A 25,216-nucleotide genomic window follows, 5' to 3' on the forward strand; every position below is an offset into this window, starting at 1 on the left:
AACAACACTGGAGTGGGGTCTCTGACTCTTGCTGTGATATGCGCTAATACATATAAATGTACTTCCTAATGTGACTTTTCCCTCCTCCTTCCACATTAGAATTTTAAAAAGCAAACCCTTGCAAACGCTATTTTTATACCGTCAAGCACGTGCTCTTCTGAAAACCAACACAATTTCCCAAAGGAGTGAGAGAAGGGGAGGAGATTAGTTTCTAAACCCCTTCACCCACACAAACTACAAGTGAGAATTGTTTTTAGGGGTTGCAGTTCTGTTCTTAACTTACAGTGCTAGCAGAATCAAGTCCCATGGTTCTCTTTATAGCTACAAAAGATGTTAGAAATGAATGCCTACTCACATTTAATATTAGCTTATATGGCACACAACTCTTTCGGAAGTACATGGCAGCATAATACTGACAACAGGAGTGTTTATACAACAGAGTCAAAAGAAAACTAGACCAAGAAATGTCAGTATTCAGACAATTTGACGAAGTTCCCTACTTTTTACCAAAAAAATAAAAATAAAATAAAAACAGAAGTGTCCTTGATTCAACAAAGTTTAAAAACTTTCAGTACTGTCAAAGCTACTTCAAAGCCATCTCCACATGTCACTCGTGCCAGGGCTTCTACATGTGTCTTTAGGCTTTGGTGATGTATCCTTCTCTGATCAGGAAGTCATAGATTTTCCTGGTTTTGTTCACATCGATCTTGATGAGTGCTCTAGCCTGGGCTAATCTCAAGCCTCCTTGCTTGTTACACTCATTCACTAAAGCAGCTTTATATTCTAAATAGGCTCCAGGGACCAATCTCACCATCTGACAGAGCTGGAAGACAAAGGTAAAGTTAATAAACGTTAACATCTGCCACACTCGCTCGTCTTGCAATCCCTGGGATGGGGGAGGAAGGAATGATGACCAAAAACACACTTATTTTCCCCTGGGGGGGGGGAAAAATGGCAATTACAAGTGAGTCCAACCCGCAAGTAATAAGAGGAAGAGTTTGCTGAGAGGAGGGCTCTCCTGCTGGTTGCTGTTTTAGAAAGCATTCTTTACTGACAATACACTAGGGAGATGAGTGAGAACCTAATATTGCAGACGTGTGTTAGCACCCTGCGTGGGTGGTGTTCTGTGCAGACCAAGGCAAGTGCACATGCCGAAGAGACTCACAACCACCAGTTCAGCATATTGGACAAATGCCAGACAGGGCTTCTATCTATTCATCCCCTACAGACTACGGTTTTTTTTTTTTTAAATACCCTTTTATAAAAGCAGCTATACACACAGCACTTGCCCTCTAGCAGTTTAGGGCAGGAAATTGTGCAGAGTGGACATTATGCATTTGACAACAACTGAACTTATTAAGGTGACAATCTCTAGTCTCTCCTGCAGACTGAAAATATTGATTCCAAAAAGCTCTCAGGTTCTGTTGTTTGACAGGAAAGGTCCCATGTGGCTCTCAAATATGGGCTTTCCCCTCAGTTCTGTGCTGTAAGGGTACCAGTGGAGATGCTGACTGCCTCTTTCTTTTTAATAATGAAGTGCTCAGTGACTGAACCCCATTGACAGAAATCAGCTGAGACACAAGGTCTCAATAAGAGAGACCTTCTCTGAACTCTGCAGACAAGGAAATCCGACTCCCCTGTAAGCTAATGCCCGGGCAAAATTATTTGTATGCTGAATTATCTGGATGGAGCCAGAAATGCCACATCCACTGGTGAAGTTGTGATCTGATTTTTCACAACTGCTAGATACAATGAATGGAAAAGACTGTTGATTGCTGTGGTGGAAAGGGAATCTAAAATTCATCTAATGCACATCAAATGTACTGACATTTGCTCCCTGGTAGAATAGGTGGTGAGATAAAGACCTTGTTTCTACTGTCTTCCTCCACATCAAGACCACCATCTTCCATTTCAAAGATTAGTAGATGGGACTCCCATCAACCTTCCAGTGCTGTTTTTAATTAGCCACATAAGTCAGTCTCTCGTATAGGAATTGGGAGATGAACTATAGTATTCTATATGGTACTAGGCCAAGTTAACGAACAGTCTCTTAAAGAAGGCCAAATTCTGCTCTTTGAAATGTGCAGCTCTCACTGACGTTACTAGGAGCCTAGTATGCACATCCAAGGGCAGAAATTTGGACAAAGCACAAAAAAGTAAGAATGAACTGTTTCATCTTCCATTGATCATCACGGTGTTGTAACTCAACTTTGGTAGGTTTGGCCTAATACGGTTGACTGAGGTTTGGTCCTTTGGTGTCTGAGCTGGCTGAACTATTGAAAAAAACATTGTTAGGAGCAAGTGATGGTTCCTGTTGGGCCCTCAAAGAAATCCTCAGCCAATTTTAAAGCAAACATTCATTAAGAAAACATTGCTCTCATAAAACCAGAGTGGAGTAAGGGACATCACACTCTGCACATTATAATGTAACAACTTCCCCAAGCTTCTTGCACTACAGTAAACCCATTTGCTAGATCTACATAATATAGCTCATAAAGGCTCACAAGGTTAAGACAGCTCAACAAGACAGCGTCTGAAGATAAATAGCTACATGGTGGTGGTCTGTCTTCCCATTCATTTCCACTCCTCTCCTTACCTCTTTCTCCTTCTCGTTAAGTTTCTCTGTGCCTGGGAGACCCGTGAGGTTCAGTGGGGGGGCGCTCCGTCTACCTATGGAAATAAGGAAAGCAATGTTCACAGCCTACGATGCTAGTTCAGAAGCTGCAGTTTCTCCAGATGTTTTGTCTCAAAAGGCAGACATCAATGATGTTAACCCAGTAAAATCCAAGCGTTTGTGGCCAGCTATGTAGGGCTCAACTTCAAAGCTGCACTAGTTTAACTAAAGACATGGCGTTTTCAATTGATTAAGTTAAAATTCCTGTGTGAACACTTAACTAACCTTTTTTAAGATAGGATTTGCAAGGGATCAACTTCAGCTAAAATGACATGAGCCAAGTTTAAACAGAATAAACAGCATTTTACACCTGTTTAGCTAAATTGACTCTCATACTTTTAGCTAAATCAGTGCAACTTTGTATGTAGACTGGCTTTACTGTGTGCAGTTCTACAGTTCACAGCAGGCGTGAAACGGGAATTTTGTAGGAAACTGCCAGGATTGTTATCTTTTTACTGATAAGCTTAATGGTTTATTTTTCCCACCTAATAGTGCAATATGTATAAAGTGTAACTGCAAATGAATGCCCACTGGACACAAAGCAGCCAGATGGAAAATTTCCAAAAGAAGCAGTTGAAATGCTAAGCAAAAATACAGTATCTTCCACTATTTGCAGTGTTGGTCCCAGGGTATCAGAGAGACCAGGTAGATGAGGTAGTATCTTTTATTGGACCATCTTCTGTTAGTGAAAGAGGTAAACTTGCCACTCTGAGCTGCTTTTCACGTCAGATTGTAGATCGGTTTCTGCAGTTATATATTGGGAGGGGGCCAGCAGAAAGAGTTAAGGGCTAGATTTTCAAAGGCTTTTGGTGCCTAAAGAAGTATACAGGTGCCTAGTGGATTTTCAGAAGTGCCTATGTGGGATTTCAGCTCCAATCGATATCACCAATGTGGGTATTGATACGAGTGTACATGATGGAATTTCCTTAAAAACCAAGATAGTCACAGAAATGCTGTATGTGATCATGTAACTAAAGACAGTACCATACTACATATGCACAAGGGGATTGAATTATGGTTGCATGGGTAACCTTAATTTTGGCACGTTCTAACTTGAGTGCTTGACTTTGCAACCTTAATATTTGTGTATCATTCATATATAAACTCCTCACATCTGCTCACTGATAGGTTTGTCATGCACACATCACTCTGACATGCGAAGAGACCCAGAAGCAGCTCCATATGACTGCAAGGAAAGGACAGAACATCTTTACCATCTTTTAAACCAACCCTGAATCTTGTTGCAGTGTAATCTGAAAAAACTCTTCTCTTTTCCCTGGCCACACTCAATAACGCAGCTATAAAGCCTGATTCTATCTGTATAGCCAGAAGGACCTAGAAATTCAGCAACAACCTACTGACTGTGCATCCAGAATGACTTGTGAGTTATAGACAGTGTTGACTTTTACTGTACTTGGGCATGAGGGTTGCGGATGGACAATTCTGTAATCAAGCAAGAGAGGCCACTTTCCTGAACTAACAGACTAGTGTCACTGATGCATGGTAGAGTCTACACAACACTTAGGAGGTAGTGTAGACATAGCCACCGTCGGCAAAATTTGTGTTGCTCAGGAGGGTGAATATTCCACACCCTTCAGCGACGCAGTTATACAGACCTAACCCCTAGAGGCAGAATACCCACACTGCCAGGAACTCTCTTGTCGGCGTAGGTAGCATCTTCACTCGCTTCTGCACCACTGCAGTGCTGTAAGTGTAGACAAGCCCTGAATGTTCATGTAGACAAGCCCTTAGGGCTTTTATTATAGCTCCATCATAGAAAATAATTACCTGAATTTGAAGCAACTGGCATTGTGGGACTCAGGCCAGAATCACTGCAAGGAAATGAAATGTCAAATTAACTATGCATTGTATAAGAACAGCTGCAAAAATTGGCCCCTACGCTACTTCTTCCCATCTTGTAACAACTGGAACATCCAACTTGCATAACCCAGAGATGAAGCTTAGCAACTTACATATATTAGCCTGATCCTTGAAGTCAAAGGGATTTCCATGTGTGCAGCACTTTCCAGTACTGGCCCAGGAATAAAAACCAAAGATAGAGACTAGTGGGGAAAAAAAGGGATGCTAGATTTCTGTTGATGAAGACTGAACTGTACCCAGCAGGAGATAAAGGGAAAGTACAGCCTTTTCTCTAGACTATATTCTTACGACAGTACAGGATGCAAGTTGTACAGGATACACGTTTCCTTCCTGTGCATTGTAGCTTTTGTTCACAGCCCCAGTTTAGTTTAGATGGCATATTGATAAAGCTGCTGCCGCTAAGATCACACTGCCAGAAAGGACATCAAATGTCATCTGTGTTCTCATTAATACCCCTAAGGGAAGACCCTTGTTTCCTGCAATGGATTTAAAGATAGCAGTTCAGTCCGCATTGAGATAAATAATGTGGTCAAGTTTTCTCAGAAAAAATCAGAATGCGGGTTACGGAACACTTTATGAACCCTACCTAGTCTCTCTTTGTTTGACACTTAAGCACTATTTCCATCACTTAGGGCTTTTTAAAAATTTCTATGAATTAGAGACTATTCTCCTCTCCCCTCATACTAATCTGGGAAACACATTTGTTACTGCCAATAGAAAGAAATGTTGAATCTTTCCAATTAAAGTTGTGCATGGAAAAGGCCTAATCTTACTGTAACCGTACATGTCAGCTTGTCGACTGAGCCATTGCTGGCAGGCGCTGCTGTCCTGGATGTACTGGAGGACTTCGGAAAGCATCGTGCGCTTTAGGCGCTCCTCCTCTCGCGTCTTCTTGAGGTGATCGTAAGTTCTTGCACCTACAGCAAACATACATCACGTTCTGACGGACTGTGCTGAACCAGAATTCTCAGCCTGCTGTTCCCTTACTTCAATAGCTAGGAAATGAATTGTCCCCTAATATTGGGCCAGATTCTGCTACCCTTATTCAAGTGAGTGCAAATTATTTCAGTGGAAGTATTTGTGGAGTCATGTGAGGGTGTCAGGGTTGTATTTAATTTCAGGGCAAAAATAAGTTACTATTAAAAAAAAAAAAAATCTCCTTCAGCCCCGGAAGTGTGATTGAAGTCTGATTCCTTCCTTCACATTCTTCACCTGTTGGTCGATACAGTGCAGCTGTCCTGTCCCCGGCATGGAAAGCATTTATGGCTACTGAGCTACCATACTAGTGCTTTGATAGCTTTTTGGCGTGATGACTATGTTGAGCTCTGCTCAATGGTGCGTTCACCAGGCTATCCATCAACTCAAAATAGTTCTAAAAAAACTCCGCTGCTCTCCTGATGCATTATTAATAGAAGACTCTCTTAGCTAAAGAGTGAGTCAAACACATTTTTTTAAAAAAATCTTCTCATTTAACACATCCTAAATGTAGCTTAAGCATCCTTCACTATCCTAATAGGCTGAATAATCTCCCATGTACTTACTACAGAAGTTAGTGATTCCTGCCGTCCTGTATTCCTGTAGACGCTTTATTTCCCTTCGCAGTTCAAATTCCACTGGTTTTTCCCCAACAGTAAAGAGTAGAGGAATCCAAAAAGAACAAATGTGGGTAAAATGCTGTTGTTAGTGAACATTGCTGCACGTTCCTTACTCGTCGGCAGTTCAGTTACTAAAGTGTATAGCCACAGATAATATTAACTTTTTTGTACTAGCCCATCTGTGATCTTGAGCAAGCAGAACCTACAAATTACTGGATGTGGTATGACCTAATCTGATCGCAACTCGGATTTATTTTGTAAGACCACTTCTAGATTGTTTGTGCAGCAAAGCTATTTTAGCTTCAGGCTCAGGGAATTCCTCTGCCCTGCTATCGATGAGCCAAATGATGCTACTCTGTGGGACTTTTATAAGACACTTTACAAACATTAACAATCCTCACAACACAGTTAGTTAAGTAGGAATATCCCGAGTTGACAGGTAGAGAAATTGTATAGCGAATGTAGGGTCTGATTTTGTTCTCGCTGACATCAACAAGAGCAGAACTGAGCCCTAAGTAACTCTGGTCACAGAAGGACTCTGTGCATACCGAGATTGGAACATGACAGACCTGAAGTTTTCAAATGATTCCTCTCTACGGGGGGGGGGGGGGCAATGTTTGGAAAGCTATCCTGTGTTTGTTTTCCTTGTTTTAAAGTCTCTAGCTATATGCCTTGTAGACCTCTTACATTATCCTATGTTGTCTCTGATCCATGATTTTAATTACTTGACTGTCTTAAGATTTTCCCTGGCTTGGATCCCCTTTCTCTGTGGTCAGTTCAGTAGTGCAGTTAACCTAGCTTTGCCCTTTATCTCTAGTTCGGGGATACTTATTAACTCGAGATTTAATTATACAGCTTCCTAGTACCAGTTAGTTTACAATAAGCAAAAAGTTTGTTTGCCTTAAATTAGTGTATCTATATTGCTCAGGAGCCTTATGTAATTAATGTGTATCCCTGGCTATGTCGAAGGGGGCTCAGATTAAATAAAAAGGCCTCCCTATGGCTAGTAAGACAATGGGACTAGGTGCTGGAGTCAGTACCACCCAAAAGGAGTAAAGATTTGTAGGGTCAGACCCTAGCTCAGTATCTGGCTGTGTCATGAAATGCAGCCACATCTGGCGTGGAACAGGACAGCTGTTCACATGTTGCTTTGTGCTTGCTAATGAAGAGTAATTTTCCCCCCAACAAAGCCACAGAATTTAGGTAAGCAGGATGCAATTACCCGCACTGGAATTTGACCAGGACACGCTGCGATACACATTATAATTATGCAAAAAGAATCTGGCCAATTAGATGATGGAACAGTTTTAAACCATTTAAGGTGAGGCGCTTAATAGAGGCTGTGCTGTATAATTACGTCCTAGCTGAGACAGCTCACATGTATCTTATGGAATATACAATTAACCGCTGACTTAACCCCAATATAAACTTAGGTCATAGGTATTTTACTCTTTCTATGGTATAGCATGGCAGTGCACAAACAGTGATCTTGTCACAAAGAGGAAGGACTAGACAAGTTAGCATAGGACTGTAGTATTTCATTATCTGACATATGCAACAATACTCTCAAATATAACTCAATGGACAATGCACCAATAAGAGCTGAGGATTATTTAGTATACCCACCTAGGGCCATATTTATTTTATCTGAGGTAGATGGGTGGGAGGGGGGGAGGAAAACCTGTATAGTATCTATTTAGAGAAGGCCATTGACAACTAATATAACAATCTGTCACCCACTTAAATGCTTACTTTCTCTGAACAGCTTAAACATGAACAAAGTCAATAAAACACCTACGTGCATGGCTTTCAATGAACTTGTCATGCTCCACTGGGCCTAAAATTCTTGCAAACCGTCGCATTGTTTCATAAAGGTCTTGGACCTCCTTTGGGTATCGTCTCTCCAGAACTGCAATAAAAAAAAAAAATAGTGACCTCTGTGAGCAATATCTTTATGCTGGGCAGGGGAATTGGGATAGCTAGGCATTTTGTGGGGGGAGAAGAATCCTCTTCATATGGTAACTGCTAATAGTTCCCTTCACATGATACAAGTTCGCACCATGGTAGGGACAAATGCTTAAAAAAAAAAAAAAAAAAAAAAGAGGCAAGCCTACACATGTAGCCAAAATTCCCACTGGTTGTAACTGACATGGTGGTAAAATATGCCCCTGGATCCTAATTCCCACTAAAAATCGTACTGGTGTTGCTACCAGGGCAGCTGACCTGGTGGAATTTTTTTTTCACTAAAATTCCCTAGTGTAGACAGGGCCTCTGTGTTGTAAAGGGGCCCGATCAGATTGTGGCCCCGAGGTAGTATTGTAATTCTAGCAATACTTCCTCAAACCAAGTCACGTGTCATGATCATAACAAATTTTTTTTTTTAAAAGAACCTTAAAAGCCATGAGTTAAAATCACATCTGATATTACTTTTAATGAGAGAGGGAACATAAATCCCACCAATAAAAGACTAAAGGAATCTGAACAGGTCACCATAATCTGTAACCACCGTATGGGTCCAAGTTTGATATTCTCCTTATGGTGACAAAATTACAAACAAAGTGACAAAGAATGCTATGGTGCCCGCAACATGCAATTCTAAGTCCTAATGTATGATAACTAGGTGTTGATTGACAATATCTTGGACATAGTATGTGTAAACCATTCTATAATTTACACTGCAAATATCCAGCATTTAAAGTCTCTCTCTAACTTTGGCTTAAAGCCATTTTAAAACAAAAAGCTGTATTTAGTACTTACTCTGAAATTTTCTGAGGTTGATGAGGCCATGGTCTCTTATAATTCTATAATTAAAAAAGAAATAGTAGTAATAAGTAATAACTCATTTATTAGTGAACAAATACAAACGTCAAAGGGGTTCTGGTAATATTTATACAATTTTACACAAGTTCTAACTCTATAAACGGGGAATACATGATATTTTATAAACGATTAGTCAGCATGAGTTTGGGATAGCTATGTTCGTTACCATGAGTCCAACCGGCAGGGCTCAAAAAGAGCTATATATAACCTCTTAAAAGGATCTAAAATAGCTTTTCTAAACCCAAATGTCATGTCTCTTGAATGTCTTATGTCTTGCCCAGCCAAAGCTAAAAGCAAGTTCCACACTTGATTTAAAAAACAAAACAAAACAACAAAGTGGCTGTTTTAAAGCCACTCATGAGGTTAGAATGTTAGACTAGCCCCAAGGAAATGAGTTAATGGGCAGAGGATAGGTGAGATGGTCACAGGTGTGTGAGATGGTCACAGGGCTCTGCAATTATCACATGGATATTGCCTGTGTGTGTGGTTATTTTATATACACACAACTTTTGAGAGAGAGAGAGAGAGAGAGAGAGAGCACGCTCGCTTTTTGAGTAACTTTGTTAGGCAAGGTTGTGGCTGAACTTAAATCTGTGAAGCATATTACTTCCTCTCTCTATTTACATAAACTGCACAAGTGTTTTTCCATCCCAAGTAGAACAGGATTTAATAGGCGTTGTGTCAGTGACGTTAGGAGTTTTATGTTCTCTTAGGGTTTTGTCCTGCTTGGTCTATTAAAAACTTAACAGCCACTGACACCAATGTGCTGTACACAACTATAGGGGTTAAGACACCTTTTTTTAATAAGACACACTATGTATCATCATGTAGTTTATGCCACACATAAATATTTTTGAATTGGGAGAAGGAAGGGCAGGTCTAATTGAGTCTCCTTCTCTTTCAACTACCCTTCAAAATAACATGTTGTGTTGACCTTTTATTCTGGGAGGAGGGAGGGACAAGTTTTGCTCCAAAGTTGTTAATCATCTTGGCCCTGGCAGTAAAAGGATGAATAACTTACAAAAACTGGACAAAGTATTTGAAAGATTCAATGAATAATTCTAGAGTCATAAAATTTGTTGAATAAAGTATTCAAACTTTATTTAACCACCTCATATTAGCAACACAGTTATCTGTATTACGTGTCCTCAGACACTTAGGAAAAGAGGCTCTAGTGTACTAACCATCATGATGCGAGCATATCTATGGAAAGGGATTGGGTTTAGTAAGAGTAGGAGACTGGGAGTCAGGTCTCCTAAACCAGGGTCTAAGTACGCCTGGCCTGACAGCACGGTGATTAGAGAAGGGAGCTGAGTTAGGATTGCTGGTTTCTACATCTGGATCTACCACTAACTCGCTGAGACTTCATTTAACCTCAGTGTCCCACTCTACGAAATGGGTATATTATCTCACAGGGATGCTGAAGGGTTAGTTATTTATAAATTGCTTTGAGATGCTTGTATTGAAAGTACTCAACTGGTGAAATTCACCACTGTGCATATGGCGAGCACAAGGCCTATATGTCGCTTCTGCCTTGTTTTGACATCTTACATGGAAGTTTAAGGTGTGTAGAAGCTTGTGCAGATCCTTTGGCCAGGGGGAATTTCACCAATATGTACAAATTAGTTCTGTTGTGTGTGAATCTGCATACTTCCTAGTCTGTTGAAGTGTTAAATTCTCCTGCTGAGATCCATGTGGCTGATCTGTATTCTGTGCACATAGGGAAAGCAGAATAGCAGAGTTGAGATCTGCTCTAACAGGAGAAGTTTTCCCTCAGTATTAGGTTTTTGGGATCCTTCTGGAAGGTGCTGGTTAAAATCAATTACACTTAATATCAGGATAACATAACACCGTGAATATTGAAGCTCTGGACTACAATCACTGGTTGAGAACTCACTTTTTTCTCCTCTGCCTTTCCTTTAACCTGGAGTGATAGATATCTACAACTGCAATCTTCAAAGCTGCCAAGTATAGAAAGGAAGATCAGAAAAACAGATTAATCACGTACGAGATTATCACACCAGGCTTCTCCCCAGATCCCCCAAAAACCTGTGTTCATCACAGCTTGAAAAGGCCCACTTCACTTGTACGAAGCAGGCTGGCTGCCTTTGCTTCAAGATGTTAAAAATCCCAAACCTCTGAACTGTACAGCATCATAAAGCTACTACAGCAGTGGTGGGCAACCTGCGACCCGCACATGGCCCGTCAGGGTAATCTGCTGGCAGGCTGCGAGACAGTTCGTTTACATTGACCGTCCGCAGGCACAGCCACCCGCAGCTCCCGGTGGCCGTGGTTCGCCGTTCCCAGCCAGTGGGAGCTGCAGGAAGCGGCGCGGGTCACAGGTTGCCCGCCACTGTACTACAGGCTAGGTTGGTGCATACTGCACACCCCTATTTGTAAAATTGATTTCACTTATTTTTCCTAACACTATCACACACATGAATATGAATCTTGAGACCCTGAATCCCTTTTCCCCTCTCCTTAGCCCAAAGTTACTATCTTACTATTGATATTAAGGACTTTTTGTTTTTCGCAAAAGGGAAAACATTTTGCCCTTTATACTTCCCTGAAAAGCAAATGGTTAGGCTTAATATTTGATATGTTTCCTTTGGAGAAGGACTAGCCTGCAGAGAAATAAGGAAGGGGATTAAAGGAATGCCAAGAGCTAAAAAGACTGAGATCTGAATTGAGACAATTCAGAGTAGACTTTGCTGAGACTCTCAGAAATTACCTAGAAGATTTTTAGCTAGTTAGCAAAATATAAAAAAAAAAGTTATCAACCAAAAGAGACCCAAGAGGGCAGTTCTCAACAAGTACGGAGAAAACTTGCTTGTTGTTAGAAACCATCTCTTTCTATAAGAAATTGTCTAAAATTCTTCTGGCTAATCCACCTATAGATTCTGCAACTCGTTTTCACAGATACACTGAGGTTAATAAATTTTCTTGGCACATTCTGGAGAGAGCAGATAAAGTAGACACCCAGCTCTTCCACTAGGACTAGCTTCATAATTCTGTTAAATAATTCAAAGACCCATCTTGCTAAATAAGCCGTGTGTGTTGATTTCTGGATTGGATTTTTCTCTCAGTGTTACTTAGTTTAATGTTTTCCCAAAAAGAACAGGCTTAAGATTCTACAATGGATTTATAGTCTGCAGACACAACATGCAAATCTGTGAAACCAAGCAAGAGTATTTCTCCCTCCACCTCAATACACTGTATGAACAGATGTATCCAAAGTGTAGCAGAGCCCAGAAACATGGTCCATGCATGACCACCCTCTCCCTGTTGCTGCAGGATAAGGACAAGTGCAGTTTATTAATGGAGAGTCAAATCAATTAGCAATTAATCTAGTAATGAAGAGGCAGGCTGCAGTAAGCATAGCTGTGGGAATTTACTTGATATTTTAAAATATACCATATGTATATTTATGTGTAAATTACACGTGGCTCCTAGTCTCCAGGCAAATGGCCAGTGTAGCCCTCTGTGCCATAAGGTTTGGCCGTCCCTCTTTATTGGAAACTCGGAAGGGTTGGGGTGTGAGCTCAAAAGCCAGTTCTAAGTTCATTTGATGTTCCTTTTTATTTATGTAGCATCTTCAGGATAATACTGTATTTTGACTTATGTGAAATCAGTGTCCAAATTAAAGTCTGACAAGCTAAAATCCCGATGTCTTAGAACCTTTATCTGATACAGAATCTGGATGCAACAGATTACTAAATCATAGCAATAGGAAAGCTACAATGTCCTTGTTCTTTTTAACATAGGGCAATGGGAGGACATGGTGTATATTTAAATATAGATTTGCTTGGGTTTCTTAGCCCAGCAACAAGGCAGTATTAACAAATTCTCTATTCCTTGCTTAGATTCAGGGAGAGAAGAATGAGAAATGTAGTAAGTTAGATATGAATGAAATACCTTACAAAGTACAGGAATCACTGAATATAAAACCTTTGTATTTTTAAGGCTCCCAAAAGCTAAGCTGTCATATTATTTTCTGGGATTTGTTTGGGAAGAACTTTGAGTAGACAGAGATTGCACTGGAGAAACTCTATAAATACCACCAGTAATTGGTCACCTGCAACTGGAGGATTGTATTTCTGACGCTTTCACTTGAATTTAAAGCGTTCTGAAAGAAATTATGATTGATTGGGTAGGGGAGTGAACATTTACCAGAGCAAATGAAGGAAAAAAATGGATCTCTCACACTGAGAAAATTCACATTCATTGCAGTTGTCTTTTCTTTATCGACACATTCACATAGAAGCAACTGATTACAAGATCTGGAATGCATGAATAACCCAGACTACTACAATGCTACATGCTGCATGGTAATGAGAAAAGAGATGCTACAAGAATTAAAATGATCTGCCTATGTTTTTCCCCTTGGAGAATGCTGGAGAGACAGCTGTTGACCTTATGACCAAGGAAATCCAAGGTGATGTCACAGTCAAAGTGTCCATTATGGGAAAAGATAAGAAATGATCAGTATAGCTTCCAATAATAGGCAAGGCTATTTCCTCCACTTTGAAACCAAAAAAACTGTGCACGTGCTAGCGTATATCCAAATATAGTTTGCCCTACCCTTCCAATTCCCTTCTCTAACAGCATCTGCTCTGCAGAAACCTGAGTGGCAGTGAATGAAAGACATGTTTCAGGCCAACTAATCCACTAGTTGGCATCACTCATCCATACAACAGGAAGAATGTAAATTAATTTATGTAATTCCCAGTGTGCTCCTGGCTTTGTAGGCACACATTGGATACAATCCAAACTCACCCCTTCCCAGAGGAGAGAAAAATCTTAAGGAATCTATTTTAGACAGCTATAGCAGAGCCTCCTCTAGGGCTGTCTCAGGAATAAACATTATGTAGAGTTTTAAAAACAGTACGTTTAAAAGGACATTGCCAGGTTTCATGTCACACGTTTTCACGCCAGCACAATCAGAGATTTAGTCTATATCTAATCACTTCTTCAAAGTCTGCAGACAGCCTTGGTAAAATGCTTTCTGATGTTAAAAGTAAAAATCTTTTTTTGGGGAGAGGGGAGGGGGTAGGAGAAAGTCTGGATGAGGATTAATAATTAACACTATAATTCAGTCTCTAATAAAAACTCAGTTTCTAAGATTTTTCAAAAGCCCCTGACTGAATTACAGATCGGTAATGATTTGTTTCTTTCATTCTATCCATTATACTATATTTAATTGTGATATCAATTATCTACCTGCACACACTTACCAACTTACATGTGCTGCACACAAAGAGTTAACCGTAATAATGTATTTCACACTGCTCCTGAAGCCATCTTGTCAGCTTCAAGAAGTAAAAGTGAAGGATACAGATTATCCCGGGTGGTAAGAAGCTGGATGACTCAGCAATCACAAGCATTCTGTGCTCCTGATAAAAGACATTTGGGAGTCTAGATGCCTTATGTTAAACTGCATTTCTCTTTCTTGTGGGAGTAGTGAGAAACTGTGTAGAGCAATGCAAGGAAATATAATTAGGATGAAATTAAAGGGACAGGGGTCAGGTAGCTTAGACCTGAAAGAGAAGATGACCATAAAACGAATCTGCCCAGTTCATTTTCATTGTCTAATCAGAGTGAATTTCCCGAAGCAAGACGTAGAAAGTAAATTAGATTTCAAAAATTCATTTTTAACACAATGGTTATGGTAGGAACACGGAAGAAAACGTTAGGCTTTCTTAAAAACAAAACTAAAACAAATGTAGGCTAAATGTTAGGGAGGAAAAATTCCTATCTGTGAGAACGCTTTGTGAGATCCTCATCCCTGTGCTAGTCCCCTTTATGCTGAGTAAGAGGGCTGGAGCCTTTTGAAGGATCCCTAAGTACCCCAGATGTGGCTGATAGAGTACAGCTGCCTATCCTGGCCCTTCTCACAAGCCCCAGTGAAGATGGTATGCCAGGAGGAGGAGCTGGGAGCAGGAGGGACATATTGGGACAAGCTGCAGGAATTCCAGGCAGTGCTGTGGCCCACAAGACAACCAGGGGAGACTGTCATAACTTAGGCCTCTGGTACATTGGAGGACTTCTCCTGCCCCCAGAACAGCCAAGGACTGGGAGAGTACAAAGATGGCTTACAGTCTCCTTATCCACTCTCCTCCACTGGGCTCTGAGTGCTGTGCTGTACCTCTTTGAGGGATATCTTAAATGGCTAATGTTGGGGGAGGAGGAGACAGCATGCAATTGATGTGGAAGATTGTGTCGGTAAACTGGTTACTGTGAATAGCAAATGTATGAATAGGCTAAAATAGATGAATTAGCGAACAGAACCAGGACACTATTTATTTATTTGCTTGCTTTTCGATTAGCCAGGAGTTAATGGAGGAAACAAGAGCAGCTGTATTTACACATAATTTCTTTCCACACGTGTTTTAAGAGGAAGAACTTTTTTGTCGGAGAGAGCATGTTGAACCTCTGCACAATGCACACTAGTCAGTGACTTCCCGAGGTAAGCTTTATAAAGGAATGAGAGACTGATTTATAATGCAGACAAACTGTTGCTATTCCAAGATTATAGTTTACAGATGGAAATATTTCCTGGGAGTCAAGAGAAGGTTTAAAGATTACAACACCATGTTCTCTGCTGTGTCCTGCTAAACTTCACACTGAAATTTGGAATGACTGGGCTATGTGGAACTGGAGTTTCCTCTGTGACTCCAAGAAACACTAAGGCTTTCATGGTCAGGGTTACATAAAGAATGAAAACCAGCCCCCCAATAATTAGATGGAGAACTCTGAAATGTGAGCATGGTACTGTTGAATATTCAACATGTTTATAAATGAGAGAGACTAGAAATCCTCTTTCCCCCAAGGATTTAAACCTAATTCAATTCTAATACTTCCTTTTGTTTGGTACCAATTAGGCAAAACTTATTCGCAGAATTTCAGCGAACTCTTATTAGAAGCTCTTCTCTGAACAATATTAGAAGCTGTGAGAGTAATCCTCCTTTTCATGGAGAGGAAAAGGAAATCTTTATATTCAACTATGCCAATGCAGTTCAGTGTATTCACTTGGCTGAACAAAGATCACAATATCTCAAGAGCATATTTTGAACTCACTGCACAGGGCTTAATCTGCGCACCACCTACTGTTGCCTGTATCAATACCACCCTGCTAGCAGATTTCACAAACTAAGCAGGATTAGGACAGGTGGGAAGACTTTCAAGCAACACCTAGATGCAACAGGAAGTGGTATTAGTAATTCACTAGATGGCACTGTTGCATCTAAGTCAGTACTGAAGCAATGCCACAGCATGGTGTTAGCTGACACTGTGTTGCATGAGGTGCTACCTTTCAGATCAGGGTAAAATCCAGGCTCTGACCTCTTAAGATCCATGACTGTATCATAGTTCTTTACACAGATATTCTAGGGAAGATGCCTGTAACCTGGCAAAACTCTAGCTCTGGTAATACCATATGCCTACCCAAATTCTCCCTGCAGTTTCTATTGGATATAGTATTCCTGACTTCCTCTCCTAAAGTGCGGTACGATGTAGTTGGGCCTTATTAAAATGTTCCACCTTACAGTTGGCTACATTTCAGTGGTGGGTAAGGCGATCTCTTTAGAGTAAATGTATCCTGTACACCCATTGTTAAAGTTATGGCAGGAGCACTGGATTGAAATACACTATAGAAATGCAAGTGTTATACCCAGCACACACAATTGAGAGAATTCTATTAAAATTGAAACTTTACCCCAAAAGCCCATATGTGCAGAAAAATCAACTGAACAACGTTGACCAGGCATTTTGAGACACCACTTTCAAACATTCTTCCCAAGACATGGGACTTACCATGTAAAATGTCTGAATCATCTTCCACAAAATCTATATCTCTCAAATCCCATTCAGCATAGTTGTCAAACTCCTGTTCAAAGAAGACCAACAAGTGCTCACTAGTTAATTCTAGGAACCTTGATAACTCACTGGAGCAGATGACAGAGCTGAAGAATACTGAAAACAGAGATATTTACTAAAGACCATTCCCTCCCCACAAAAAAAAGTCAAGTTAAGCGTGGCTTTACAAGACTACATCCTTATGCAAGGTACACACCAGATGGAAAAACCCTACTGGGGTTTTAATTAGTGGAAGAATAATCTACCGCACCAATGACTGTGGCAGAAATACCCAAGCATCCAAGTGGAGTACAATTTAAATATAATATCATCTACCAGGTAACTGCCATTGCTCCTATTCTGTGTGGAAAATTCTGCGCAAAAATTGAAAAATAACATGGGCCAATGGGGGCTGTGCCTGCTTATTTTAGGATTGACTTTATCCTGGTACGTTAATTATGACATTAGTGATCACTGAATGAATAGAAGCTTGCTTTGTAAGAGGACTTTGTAACCATGGGCCTGATCAAAAGAAATTGAAAGCAACAGGAGCCTTCTTGTGAACTTCAATTAGCTTTGAATCAGGTCAAATGCATGTGTCTCTAGGGAAAGTAAACTAAAAATAAGCTGCCCCCTTTTGTTGAGCATCTCATTCACACATCTAGCCTTCTTGCATAAGAGTCATTCATTATCAGACTTTTGGTAATGCTAATGGCATGCCTTACAATGCTTATTCACAAAGTCACAGTTAGCTGCTTCTCAGGCCCTTTAATACACCTCTCTGATTATAAATGGAACCCCCTAAAGTAAGATCTGCAGAAAAGAAGAATGAGGGGGGATCTGATTGCTGCTTTCAACTACCTGAAAAGGGGTTCCAAAGAGGATGGATCTAGCCTGTTCTCAGTGGTACCAGATGACAGAACAAGGAGTAATGGTCTCAAGTTGCAGTGGGGGAGGTTTAGGTTGGATATTAGGAAAAACTTTTTCACTAGGAGGGTGGTGAAGCAATGGGAATGGGTTACCTAGGGAGGTGGTGGAATCTCCTTCCTTAGAGGTTTTTAAGGTCAGGCTTGACGAAGCCCTGACTGGGATGATTTAGTGGGGGATTGGTCCTGCTTTGAGCAGGGGGTTGGACTAGATGACCTCCTGAGGTCCCTTCCAACCCTGATATTCTATGATTCTAAGGTCATGGCTATCCTTGGTTTTATCATCCAATCCCCTCATTTCCTTTAATACTTTTAATATGAATATTAAAGAAAATCTGTAGATAGAATGAGTGAGTGTGTGTATGTGTCCCTAATCGGTAGCAACAACAAAACAAGACCAGAGAGATTTCTACCTCAATAAAGTCAGCTCTAGCTGGCATGTACCCAGCCATGTCCCGGGAGAGCAAGGAATCAAAGGTAGGTCGTGGAGGATCATCAGCAGCTGAAAAAAATATGGGTTTTAGTTGCTGTGGATATTTTAATTTGACATGTAATTGCAAAACAGACTGCAGTTCTAGAAAAGAGTATTCCCTTTTCAGGTGCAGGAGGAATTAGTTTAGCTAAGACAGCCTTATTATTTAGTAATTAGGATGGGTAAAAGTGCTGAGTCCATTGGGATAAGGTGAGGTACACTACGTTCCTCAGAGAATCCTCTGTCCATAGTGTTGACCAGGAGCATTTTTTGGGGGTTCACCTTCTTGGGTTCAACATCAGGTGACTTCATTCCCTCACTCTCCCACAATGCACCTAATGGAGTGCAGTATATTTTATGTACCAAAAGGCTTGGTCTGGTATATGGAAAATCCTATTCTTAAATATTCTATGGTGATCCACAGACCAAATATTACTCTCCTTTCTGAGTAAAAGCAAAGTACACACCCTTCTCCAAGGTTCAATCAATTCTCTGAATATTTTATCTTAGAGACTGTGCAAAGAAATCCAGTGTCCATCCCTACGGTGGATACTTACGGTGGAATGGAATGGCCGTGTCAGCGTTTTGTGCCTCTTCTGCCTGCTTCAAGTTCAGCAACGTAGATGCAAACAAGGGATTGTTGATGAAGTGTTTCATATAATGTTTCTCACACTCCTCCTTTGCTTTTGTGCACATCTGATTGGCCACGTCCTGCCTAAGGAGGGGAAATTCCCACAGAAATTGGCTGATTTTTCACTGATGGAAAAAAGAATTATTTAAAGAGAGCTTGGTATGTTCAGCCTAGCAAAATGAAGGCTGAGGGGGGAATATGCTTTCTCCCCAGATGTAGTTATAGAAAGAAAATAGCAGGGATGGAGAAGAGCTATTTAAGCTAAAGGACAATGTTGGCACAAGAATATATGAACTGGCTATGACTAAATGTAGGTTGGAAATTTAGATGATGGTTTCTAACCATCAGAGGAGCAAAGTTCTATAATAGCCTTCCAATACGCGTAGTGGGAGCAAACAACCTAACTAGTTTTAAGAAGGAGCTTGATAAAACTTTATGGGATTATCTGAGCAGGTTGCCTGCAATAACAGGACTGGACTCGATGACCCAGTCCTTTATCCTATGTTCTAAATGGAAATTCGAACAGGTTTTCCAATTTAATTTTGTCTGCAATTCTATTCATGAGACCTCATGTTGTTCTGTTTAAAGCAGAGACTGGAGTTCCGTTAACTTTACAATCTGGCTGTTAAGTATGGACCACATCTTAATACAGGCATTGTCTTCTGAATGGGAAGGGAGATGGCTCCCAATTGCAAGCACGATCTCCTCTAATTTGCAAAAGCCTAACTACAATTATTTGAATACAGACTAATACCAGAAAAGTAATTAACTTTAATGTGATATAGCAGCTGGAAACAAGAAGAGCCAGCACCATGTGACCAACCAGCTCTCAGCTGACCACAAGCTTTATGGACCATCTGTGGGCCACAGACCACAGTTTGCGAACCTTTGTCTTAAGGCAGTTTACATATGAGTAAACTGAGGCAGGGTGAAATTAAAGGCCTGATCGTGCTAGATGTCAAGCTCCCTCAAATTCCAATGACTTCTGTGGGAGTTGAGGGAGTTCTGCACCTAATCTCTCAGGATTAGGCCTTCAGTGCCTTCCTCAATGTCACACACAGTCAGTGGTAGAGCTGGGAACGGACCTCTTGATCTTTCATTCCTCCACACTAATGGTTAGATTGGACTCTCACCCATGAGGAATATGCTATGCTATGTGCCAGAATATTCAGCACTCCGATCCTAACCCAAAGCTCTCAGAAGTCAATGGAAAGACTTGATTTCAATGGGCTTTGGTTCAGGCACTAAATTCTCACCAGTTTCCAAATCCACAGTCCATCACGGCCTCTAGAAGTGCCATTTCCTCCTGAGCTGTCCAGCTGGGATCCAGAACAGGAAAATCTGACGTCTGGAGAGAAAAAAGAACAAATCTCAGGGTCCCTCTCTGTATAGATCACCACCTACAGAATCAATGAAATTCTGGTGCTATCTGGCAGTAAGCGCTCAAGCTGCTTTGGTACTGACCGTTTAAAAGCTTCACTTTGTCCCAAGGCAGTTTTATGTCAATAAGCCATCGACCATAATTACTGCTAGTTTGTGAAACTGTCATTAGAGAAGCTCTAAATACAGCAACATTTAATGTATCGACCAGCTGTAATTCAAAAAAGTGTAGTGTCATGAAATGAAATCGAAATTGTGTTTTAAAAGAAGTTTCTTTAAACTTTTTCACTGGGGGAGGGAGGAAGCAATTTGTCCATATGATAAAATAACTGTCTACCAATTTTTCTAATGAAAGCCATATATGGACAATAAAACACAAATTAAAAAACCTTTGCATCATTCCACAGTGTTAGATATGGATATTTTTTCTTTAATTTTAGTAAGAACATCAGAGCTGCCATACTGGTCAGACTATGGTCTATCTTGCCCCATATCCTGTCTCTGACAGCAGACCGTACTAGAGCTTCAGGGGCAGTGTACAGAGCCACCCATCTTCCACTCCCAGTTTCTGGTAGTTCGAGTTTAGAATCACCCCGAGCACGGGATTGTATCCTGACCATCTTGGCTAATAGCCATTGATGGATCTTTCCTTCATGAACTTATCCAGTTCTTTCTTTGAACCTAGTTATACTTTTGGCCATCACAACATCCCACGGCAATGAATTCCATAGGTTAGTTGTGGGTTGCGTGAAATAAGTACCTCCTCTTGTTTGGATTAAACCTGCTGTTTATAATTTCATTGGATGACCCTAATTTAAAAAAATAAAATAAAAAAATCTGCCGCTGGGTTAGTTTTCTGACAGTTATAAAATTCTGAAAACGAGGTTGTGTATCTAACAGACTTTTAATGTGAGATTAGTAAACATGGGTCTAACTTCTATAAAAGGATAACAAAACCCAAAATGAAGAAAGATAATTTAAATTGTATACTTACCATGATTTCATAAGTATGATCGCTCTGGTGTTTCTTATACTCAAATCCTCGTGTGAAACACTGCAAAATAAAAGATTAAAACCATGTTACTTTCCTGCCTCTTCCTTGAGAATACATTTAAGTTCTGTTTTGTTTTTTTTTTATTGTGCACTAACTAACAAAAATTGTCCACTTTATAGATAAAAGTGGATTTTTATAGTAATTTAGTCCCCTCTACACACAAAAACCCCAATTTGAGTTAATCTGTTGTTGGACTGTTTTCACAGTGGCTCATTCCAGAGGACAGAGCACAGACATTTATATGCAGAAAAGTACTAGAAGAATAAAATTTCCCTTTAGTTAAAGGAAGAAATAACTTGTCACCCATCTTTCCGAGTTTAATACTATATTGAGGATGGTTCACAGCTATGTACTGCAATTTAAAAGGAATTCCGGTTAGATAAGACCTGAGAAATAAAAGGTATGGTCTATCTGTGTAGACCACTACACCATGTCATTCTCTCTGTGTCCATGGGTGCCTAATCAAAGACTTCCTTCACCTGCTCATGCTGAATTCCACATTTCTCCCACCCTCCAACATTTTCTCTACCATTTCCCTGTCTCTGAGCAAATATTTGTCAGATGAACATGAGTTGATACGAGACTGACTAGCAACTAAAAGGTGATAGGCAATGGTTTATCATTTAGAAATAGCTTTGACGACCTGGTTCTCAACAAGGCATACACTTCCACGTTTACACTCCGCTTACCTGCAAACACAGGAGAAAGGGAGGAGGCCCACATTCTGCACATTTGATGTACGGTTCCATGAGGTAGGAAGAGCAGCCTCGGCAAGGTGGTTTATCAAAAGGGTCGTCTATGAAATCAACAAGAAAATAAGCTGAAGGAAATTGAATGCAACACAAGCATGATATTATTGTTTACGCAATTGTCCATAACCACTAGAACCTTGTATTTATAAAATAAAGTTAGCAGTGTATCTACATCCTGTGTGGTCTCTTCAGTTGATATTACATTTTTAAAAATAAACTGTTTAGGCAATAAGAGTTTACATGTTACAGCTGATGTAACCCTTTCTTCTCTAATGCAGTTTCAGCTTCCTCAACTATCTGTTGGAAGTTCCTTGTCCAACTTCAGCTGCTAGAGAGATCCTCACCTTGATATCTTCCCAGAGATGGTGAAATTATAGATCATCGCTTGGGCCGGATGCTGTGATGTGCTGGGCGTCTTAAACTTGTGCAATGAAAGTCGATCCTTTGAAATCTATGAATACTATCCTGCAGAAATGCAAGCAGCACGGACTGGAAGACCAAAGAGGTCCTTTCTAACTCTAGTATCTATGATTCAGTGCTTCTGAAAGCTGGCTGAATCACAGACCAGGAGACCAAAGTAATATATTTATCTAGGGAGACTGCCCAGCACAGGAAGTGGCAGCTGTCCCATCTGTTTGCCCCCAAAACAGCCTAAAACAACAGTCTGTCGGGGCAAGAAAGGTGTTCTGTTTCTATAGCCAATTCAAGCCTTGGCCTCTCTAAGTTTGTCAAGAAGGGAGTTAATTAATGCTGTGTAGTGGTGTGTGGGTTTCTTTGTGACAGATTTATTCAGTGAGATATTTATATTTTATTTAAAACTTTATATTTAAATAAACAATTAGGATACTTAATTTGTTTATTCAACTAGACTATTTCCATTACCAATCCTCTGATCCACCGAGGGCCCCCATCAAATTATCTTATGACGGTTCTGGGGCAAAAACCATCGCATGGATCAAAATACCCTATTTCTCAGCAACCCTCATTGGAGGATAAAGCCTTCAAGCGAGGGCAGATGTTTTTAAGTCCTCTCTGTAAAGCTCTATTTATTGTACTTACTGCTGAAGGAGGCCAGGCGCTCCATCCTGCTCACACGGTTGTGTTCTTCTTCAGGACAGCAATAAAAGCACCCCTCCTTGTACAACACTCTTCAGTGTAACACGAACACCTGCTAATGTGTCTACCAGGGTACCATCCAATTGAAAGAGAGCAGGCTGTTATACAGCCCCTAGAAAAGATAAGCTCCTCTAAGACTGTACCAACTACTCAAGCAAAAGGACTATCAGTCATTGCAACAGAGATCATTTGACGTGGCTGAAAGTCTGTTCTCTACAGGTGAGAGAAGAAACCAAATGCGGAAAGATACAATTCATAGTATTAAGAAATCCGGATCTCCAGGATCATCACTTATCTGAAGAGAAGATTGATGTGACCCCAGTAAAGGTGGTGATTGCCAAGTAACCGTAACATCATGAATCTTGAGTACTTTGCTATAAGATGTCCTTCATTAGCTCTGCAGAACCATGAGCTGGGCCTTTACGGTTTTATATATTTGTACTAGGCAGATTTAGCCTCTTCCTCACTGCTTATTTGTGCTTTAATAAAAGAGTCCTTGAAGTCCTGAGAGTTGAAAACAGAAATTTCCTTCACGGAGTAGCGAAAGTTTCCTCTAGGAACATGGTCATCACAGCTAAGTTAGTGGACTTTATAGAACCGATAACTGCTTTTAAGAGCTGTGAGTTGGCCGGCTGTATATTCTCCCCTTCTCGTGCAACAGTGCCAGGACAACTATATTCCTGTCAGAAAAGAAAATAAGTAATTTAATTCAAGGATCTAAGTGCTTCACAAACATTAACTGATGCACCAGACAATGAATTCTGTTAGAGAGGTCAGTATGGTGGTCATAGTATCTCCAATTTACTAATAAGGAAACTAAGGCCAAGGAAGTGAAGTGACCTGCCCAAAGTCACAGAGCAAACCAGTCATAAACCAGGGAGCAGAGTCCAGACTCTGTTCTAGCTATTGGATCACATTTCAGATCAAAGTTCCCAGAAGAGAGCAGGACAGCAATCAAGTAAGGTACAATTTTGTTGGTAACAGAAACTTGTTACTTGAATCTAGTTTAATTAAAACTGATTCCCCCCAGGAATCTATAATGTAAATTTCATTGTGTGAAACATTTAAAATGTATCAGTACCAACCAACAAAAACACCCAATGGAGGATTGCAATAGAAATGTATGTTAGAATAGAGGGCTACTGAAATTAGGTGTAGGGTAAGGACCTTTTCAACTCTATGCACGTATGGGGAAGAGAAAGGGGATACTCTAGTCAAGTGTTTCTCAACCTTTTTGATATTAGGGACCTGCTTGCTGCCTTCCTAAACTGTGCTAGAGAGATCTCAGGGACCAGAGCCATGGACCAGTTGTTGAGAAACACTGCTTTAGTTTAGCATGATGAATATTATCCTCCTACTCCTTGTTCCAGAATAGGTGCAGTTCTTGGTAAAATTATCAGCAATGCAAAAGATAACCAGGTTGATAGCAAGGCACTTCCACCGCACTAATACCAATGACAGTTCAACAGCCTCTCTGACGAAGTTTTGTTTCATGGATCTATCTTAGGGTTTTATAGGGCCGTCCATCACCATAGTATCCGATTGCCAGCCATGTAAAATCAAAGTCCCTAGTGGTCTTCCTGGAGTTTCTGACCTCCATCCACCCCTCCAGAACAAAAGGCCCCCACCCCCCAAGAACCAAAAGGGACCCTACTGCCCAAGCCCTCCTCCCCCAGAATCAATGGGACCCCCCCAAGACACCCCTAGGCTAAAGCCCCGCCCCCCCAACAGACCCCTCCCCTGAGAGCCCTGCGGCTGTGGTTGACCTCAGCGCCCCCTAGCGGAGCAACAGGGGATGCGCGCCCCTGACGGCGCGCGCTCCCACCGCGAGAGCGCGCATCTGGGGTGGCCGGGAGCGCGCAGCCACCCCTTGTCTAGAGTCGCCCCCCCCCGCTCCCCACTTGGTATCGCCCTGCTTCCCCTCGTAGCCACATGGTCTCTCCCCCGGCTCCCGACCCGCTTTGCCCCCAGCCCTTCACCTCACGCCGGCTTCGCCCAGGCCCCGACCCCGACTCCGCTGCCGTCCCAGCGGCCGTCCCCACGTGCTCAGGCTCGGCGCGG

The 25,216-nt window shown here is 41.0% G+C and overlaps 1 protein-coding gene across 1 annotated transcript; it reads right to left on the minus strand.

The window, feature by feature from the left end:
* Positions 1–351: 351 nt before the first annotated feature.
* TADA2A (transcriptional adaptor 2A) lies at positions 352–25,216 on the minus strand. Its single transcript, XM_024195397.2, has 16 exons — positions 25,135–25,216; positions 23,099–23,835; positions 21,977–22,083; positions 21,228–21,287; positions 20,110–20,201; positions 18,780–18,937; positions 18,164–18,252; positions 16,783–16,855; positions 10,868–10,931; positions 8,908–8,951; positions 7,949–8,059; positions 6,097–6,168; positions 5,340–5,472; positions 4,463–4,506; positions 2,597–2,670; positions 352–823 (listed from the first exon to the last, which is right to left on the minus strand). The coding sequence occupies exons 2-16, from the start codon at positions 23,121–23,123 to the stop codon at positions 638–640; spliced, it is 1,332 nt and encodes a 443-aa protein (XP_024051165.1). The 5' UTR covers positions 23,124–23,835; positions 25,135–25,216; the 3' UTR covers positions 352–637.

Source organism: Terrapene carolina, unplaced genomic scaffold, assembly GCF_002925995.2.
Source record: "Terrapene carolina triunguis isolate 2854851 unplaced genomic scaffold, T_m_triunguis-2.0 Scaffold231, whole genome shotgun sequence".
NCBI classification, from domain to species: domain Eukaryota; kingdom Metazoa; phylum Chordata; order Testudines; family Emydidae; genus Terrapene; species Terrapene triunguis.

What these genes read in the sequence shown, in the direction of transcription:
- TADA2A (XM_024195397.2), bottom strand. Translation starts at nt 23,123, where the DNA reads ATGGAGCGCCTGGCCTCCTTCAGCA. An exon ending in GTTCATTGAAAGCCATGCAC is followed by an intron (nt 6,169 to 7,948) that starts GTAGGTGTTTTA and finishes GGGAAAAACCAG; the next exon opens with TGGAATTTGAACTGCGAAGG. An exon ending in AGGAATCACTAACTTCTGTA is followed by an intron (nt 5,473 to 6,096) that starts GTAAGTACATGG and finishes TGTTTGCTGTAG; the next exon opens with GTGCAAGAACTTACGATCAC.